This window comes from Wasmannia auropunctata, unplaced genomic scaffold (assembly GCF_000956235.1).
Source record: "Wasmannia auropunctata unplaced genomic scaffold, wasmannia.A_1.0 LD334186.1, whole genome shotgun sequence".
Taxonomy (NCBI): domain Eukaryota; kingdom Metazoa; phylum Arthropoda; class Insecta; order Hymenoptera; family Formicidae; genus Wasmannia; species Wasmannia auropunctata.
The window spans coordinates 849020-855366 of NW_012028704.1; the positions used below are offsets into that span (position 1 = coordinate 849020).

The 6347-nt window shown below is 27.9% G+C and overlaps 1 protein-coding gene across 1 annotated transcript; it reads left to right on the plus strand.

The window, feature by feature from the left end:
* Positions 1-1033: 1033 nt before the first annotated feature.
* On the plus strand, positions 1034-5524 carry LOC105459529 (retinol dehydrogenase 12-like). Its single transcript, XM_011705648.1, has 6 exons — positions 1034-1339; positions 1634-1715; positions 2949-3253; positions 3860-3976; positions 4611-4827; positions 5188-5524. The coding sequence occupies exons 1-6, from the start codon at positions 1222-1224 to the stop codon at positions 5336-5338; spliced, it is 990 nt and encodes a 329-aa protein (XP_011703950.1). The 5' UTR covers positions 1034-1221; the 3' UTR covers positions 5339-5524.
* Positions 5525-6347: the final 823 nt, after the last annotated feature.

Here is a 6347-nt window from a genome sequence, read left to right on the forward strand (position 1 = left end):
AAATTAAAATAAAATTTAAAATCAAGGCTCATTAATTTATTTAATAAGTATCTAGAGACCTTTAACTAACAACTTGAGAACTTTAAAACGCCAACACGGTACAAAGCGGATCTTGGTGCTTCCATATAATTTTTAGTGTGAATCTTACAATTTTCGGTTCATATAACACCACGTGGCCGCAAATCGCGTGCTTCTCCAGCGCTTCGAAATGAGTATAGTATGTAATATCACAATTAAATTGTAAGATTCACCGTAAAAATTATACGAAAGCACCAAGATTCGCTTTGTACTGTGTTGGCGTTTTAAAGTTCTCAATTGTTAGTTATTTAGTTTTAATGTTTTTTAAACAGTATTAATGTAAAAAGGCAGGATTCTATATTTAAAAATACAAAATAAAGTAAAGCTAATGAAAGTACTGAGTAGTTTTTAATGTCCCAAAATATGTATAATATATTAACAATATTGAAAATTCGTATTACATGAGTATAAAATACATTACGAAACGAACGTTTCAACTCCCTTTGGAGTCATTCTCAGTGTACGATAAAATTTAATAGAAATTGAATGCGGTAATTGTATTTTTGAAAATTGTGGTTGAGTCTCTTGCGGTTCCGAAGTGGAATCTTTGACATTTGAGAAACAAACAACACCATTATGGAATATTTCTTCCATCGCAAACCGAAGCTTTGGAAAAATAAAAAGACAGTGCGATATCAATCAGCATGATCGTTTAACAAATTAATAGGAACAGAAAAGTACGTGAGATCAGTAACATCAATATATCATCATTACAAGAATATATGTCAACTCTCGTTTTAAGTCGAGAATCCTGCTTTTTCACATTAATATTGTTTTTTTAAACAATTCTAAATTTTAGATAAATAAATAATAAAAAATGTTTAATACATATATTTAGTAAAATACTACGTATTAAGGATGTTTTTCTCTCTCTCTATCTCTACCCTTCTTTCCCCCTCTTTCTTTCTTTCCCTTCTCTTTGCCTCTCAGTAACTATATAAATACCGTAACACGAAAATTATCTACAGACCACATCAGACGCTTCTGTATTTCATTGTAAACCTTGAATCTTATTCGTGAAAGGTTTCGGCCAACACACAATCTGTATACTACAGACGACCTTGGCATTCGAACACGAGTTGCCGTAGACAACTGCGTCTTAAAAGCGCGTTGTGAAACCATATAAAAAATTGTGTCGTGAAAATGTGGCCGTTTCACGGTCAGTGTAACAGCAAAGCAAGGCTTGTTGGCAAGACCGTACTTATAACGGGAGCGAATACTGGAATTGGCAAGGAGACCGCAAGAGATCTTTACAGAAGAGGTAACTTTCCATTAATTTGGAAAATTCTATCAGGAATTGGTAGCTTCTTGAATTAAAGATTTATTAAATCAGGTTTATTGATTTTATTTAACTTTATCTCCAGAGAATTACACATGTTTAATATGTGTACGTGTAATGTTTGATAATAATTGAGTTTAAATTTTTTGTTGCTTGAAGTCAATATTCATTCAAGAAGTTTACAAACATTGTACTAGTTAATTGATGGTGTTCTAGCACAACTTGATATGAGAAACAGTATTCGTATGTTTGAATTAAATATTTATATTTATATAGGAGCAAGAGTAATTTTGGCTTGTCGAGATCTGCAAAGAGCAAGAGATGCAATTGAAGATTTAAAAAAAAATCCTCCCTCAAGGTAAGTAAAGTTATTATATATAGGTATACACTGAAACTGAATAGGAATCGCTTTTGTGTGTGTGTGTGTTTGTGTTTGTGTGTGTGTATGTGTGTGTGTGTGTGTGTGTGTGTGAAGCAAATAACGTGTTTATTAAAAAAGAGGCTAAAAAGCGAACAACAAAAAACAAATACATAGATGTAAAATTCAGATTTTACTAAAAATCATTGAAAAAAAAATGACTAGTACGTTTTGACTGTATGGAATCTTCTTCAGCTATAATAGCGGAATATGATCATAGGATATACCTATCATCAAAATAGTCCGAACGATTTAAAAAATTTTTGGAAAAAAGTTTTTCCTTCAACTTTGACACCTTGAATCTTTGAAACTAAGCAGTTTCGGACAAATGTCTAACAATTTTTATGTTTTATAAATACAATTTAGCAATAACATATTATTGCCATTTTTTTTCAAGAAAAAAATATTCTCGGGTACTTGACATAAAACTTTTTAATTATACTTTCCCTCAACAAGAATTTCCGGTATAATTAATTTGCAAAGCATTGTACACAGCGATATAAATAAGATCTAATAGGATGTGATGTAATCTTGTTTGTCTAAGTATGTTAAAGCTATCAAGAAAACCTATCATTTATACCAAACAATTAAAGGATTTAATTAAATTGAATTATGCCAAAATCTCTTATCACTCTTAAGTTAACGCGTTTAAAATATTTAATACATTATTGACTGGCGAGACTTATTAGCTAATCTTCTGTTGTCCAAATATTATTAATCTTATGACGAATTCACTCGTGTTTAGAATGTTATACAGTTTAAACTATCGTATAAAGTTATTGAAATTTAAAATTGATAAAGTTTTTATTATAGGTTTTATAATTATGTTCAATCTTCGTTTCATGTCTGTTTAAAGTTTTTCGACTGTTTTTTATATTTAATATTATCTAAATGAAATTTTTAATATTATCTAAATGAACCTGTCACTATGGCTTCTGTTTTAATCTATTGCTACGACAGTCCGTCATAATTCTATCATAATTTGATATGTTACGAACTGTATAGAAAAAAGATGTTCCATTGACTATGCCGCCGAAGTCTATGCAGTTGTGAACAATTTTTCATGCCTGCTTATATAGGCAACTTATCATGCTGATGTCATACCTGCATGTCGATGCAACACCTGGTACGTATATAATAGATATGATAATTAATATGATATGAAATTTTCAGGGCAGACAGGGAACAGTTTCAAGGTACTCCAGGTGAATTCGCGGTTTATTCTTTGGATCTTTGCAGCCTGAAAAGCATAAAAAAATGTGCCAAAAATCTATTGAAAAAAGAATCGGCCATTCACATACTAATAAACAACGCTGGCGTGATGATGTGCCCGCAAGAAAAGACTGAGGATGGATTCGATTTGCAGCTGCAAACGAATCATATCGGTCATTTTCTCTTGACGCTTTTGTTGCTACCAAAAATACAATCCTCCGGTTCCGGCTGTAGAATACTGAATGTTTCATCATGTCTTCACATGTGTGCGTAAACCTAGTAACGTTACAAGCTAAATTAAAATTTAATAATGCACATTAATACGTGTGAATTGCTAATAGTATATGTTTATTTGACGTATATTAACTTAATGTTATCACGGGAGAAAAATAATTTAGCTTTCAACAAAATCATTATTGCTGCAATAAGAGACAAATTTTGCATTGATATAAGTTAATTTAATATTGTAGTAAGATCTGGAAAGTTTTGCTGGGAAAATAGAAAAATTTTACTAATAATAAGTAGATTCATTTATGTAAATTTGCTGTTAAGGCAAATAATATATCTTATTGTTAGTAAATGTATTTTGTTATCATGACAAAACTATCATTGACATGAGAATAAAAAAATTGAAAAATAAGAAAAAGATAGAAAAAAATTTAATTTATTACTGTATCAAAATAATTTACAAATTTAAAGTTATCACAATAAATAAAATTAGTCTTTTTAACTAATTGTTTGATATCGATAACTAACGAAATTTGCCATAACAGCTAAACATCTTCTACATCAGCAAATTTTTTTCTCCATGATGTATAACAATAGAAAGAAACAATTACATACTAATAGTGATGGGTATTATTGTAATACAGTTGGCGCTATACATGAAGATCTAAATTTGGAGAAGACATATACTCCCTTTAGAGCATACGCACAAAGTAAACTAGCAAACATATTGTTTACCAAAGAACTCGCTCGTCGATTAAAAGGTATGTGAAAATAATTATTTGAAGATATAAATATTATAATGAAGATCTGAATATTACATGTATGTTTGAAGATTAGCGCTAAAATAACACATTAACAATTATAAAAATGAATAGTAAGTTTTCTATTAGTTTTAGCTAATAGCTTATTGTTAGATATTAATTTATACAGTGTTTCGGTTTTTGGACGTTATTTTTTACAATTATTTTTGTTCAGATTTTTCTGGTTTGAAAATTATTTTTTTAACAAGAATGTCACATACCGACATTTCTTAGTTACAAAAGATGGAAGCGAAATGTTTCTTACAAATTTGAAAATTTAAGAAATTAAATGAATTATAAAATTATTTTCCAGCCAATTTTAGATAAAGTTTATTTTATTATAGATTTTTAAAACTATTATAGATGTAAAGTTAAAGATTACAATAGATGACTTTTCTTTATCGATATTTTACCAAAGAAAAATGAACTCCGAATTTATTTAAATTAATCTACTGTTAAAAATGTGCAAATCAAATTATTTATAAAACAATTTATTGAAATAGATAAAGATATTGAGACTTTTTATATTGTTTTATATTTTAGTGTTATTACTGCAAAAACAATTTATAAATTAAAATATGTGTATATTTTCCAGAGGCACACATTTACGGAATAAACGTATATGCTTTGCACCCCGGTGTTATAACGACCGAGTTAGGTCGACATTTTAGTACAACAGTATTTCCAGGTGCAAGCACTATTTTTCAATCAATTCTGCGACCAATCTTAAAAAATCCTGAGCAAGGTGCACAAACGACTATATATTGTTCAGTAGCCGAACAGGCAGCTAACGAGACTGGTCTTTATTACAGGTAAGGAAAAAGAATATACAAAATTATTTTTGCGAAATATAATGTGCGAAAAAGTAATTTCAATTTTCCGGAATAATTAATGTTTTATATAATGTGATTTTAATCGAAAAGATAAACGTGTGTTGCTTCACATTTATTATATTGTCACTTATTATAAATTTTGCACAATATTATTTATTTCTTCGTAAGCAACATTTTTTAAAGTCTTTTACCTACATTTATAATATATTTGTACATGTATCATTTGTAACTATATAGAAAGAGAATATTCTAATATTATATAATATTCTTTCTCTTTATTTTACAAGATATTTTACAAGAGAATTTTTTAATAATATTTTTATTTGTGTTTTTATGAAGAGAATGCGGCGTTGCGACTCCACAGAGCCAAGCGCAAAATAATCAAATTGCAGAAGATTTATGGAATCGAACCTGTCAGCTTCTGAATTTGGAACCTGATAAAAATTTTTCTAGATTTTTGAAAACTGTTTCACATCAAATTGCAGAATAATGTATAATTGCATTTAATTATATTTAACATATTTTAAAGTCGAAATTATGTAATAATAATAAATTAAATATATTCTTGCTCGCTTCAAACATTATGTGTACGTTTAAAACAAGCATAAATAGAGAATTTTTAATAAAGTTAGATTAAAAAAAGTAAATAAAAATGAAAACTGCTTGTAAAGTTAAATTTAAATAATTAATATTAATTTTATTTTTATTCAATATTAATGATATTTTATAACATTAATAATATTATATAATAAAGTTTTTCTGTACTATCGCAAAGTTTTTATACATACATCACACATTTTGATTAAAAGAAATTAAAATAATTATTTGGAATAATTACAAGTAATATAATTGTAATTACAATAAAATTTGTTTTGACGTGTCACTTAATGTTTATTTTACTTTCTTTCTTATTATAATATGTATTTGTTGATGTTACAATTTTTCAACATAAAAAAGACATAGGAGAATAAATAAACATTTCTTGATCTTGATATTATAATTTTAATATAAGCACAACTAAAAATTATACGTGTTTGAATACGCGTGTATATATTTAAGAAAACAATTTATAATATTTGTATAGTTGAGTTGTGTGTGTATAGGCTGATATTACATTTGTCATATATGACAAAGCATTTCAAATTTATTGATTGGCTGCAAGATAAAAAAGTTGTCGGATCTCTTTATTTTGCAGTTAATCATTAGGTTTGAAATTTTTGTCATAAGACACGTGTAATAGCATTCTGTAGACTTCAATAACTAGGAATAAAGCCGACACCAGATGAAAGTGTGTTTAAAAATATATTATTAGATAAATATAAAAACGTAAATGTTTCGACTTTTATTTGAGTTTTCTTTTATAATATTCCACTTGTATCTATAGTTACAGTACCTAAGTACTTGTACTGCTTCTGATGATTGACTCGCGATACGCGTTTGTAAATACGTTGAATGTTAATTTCGACTTATGTAGACCGAGTTTAAACATTTTGAAGTTA

What these genes read in the sequence shown, in the direction of transcription:
- LOC105459529 (XM_011705648.1), top strand. Translation starts at nt 1,222, where the DNA reads ATGTGGCCGTTTCACGGTCAGTGTAACAGCAAAGCAAGGCTTGTTGGC. An exon ending in AAGAGATCTTTACAGAAGAG is followed by an intron (nt 1,340 to 1,633) that starts GTAACTTTCCAT and finishes ATATTTATATAG; the next exon opens with GAGCAAGAGTAATTTTGGCT. An exon ending in GAGACTGGTCTTTATTACAG is followed by an intron (nt 4,828 to 5,187) that starts GTAAGGAAAAAG and finishes GTTTTTATGAAG; the next exon opens with AGAATGCGGCGTTGCGACTC.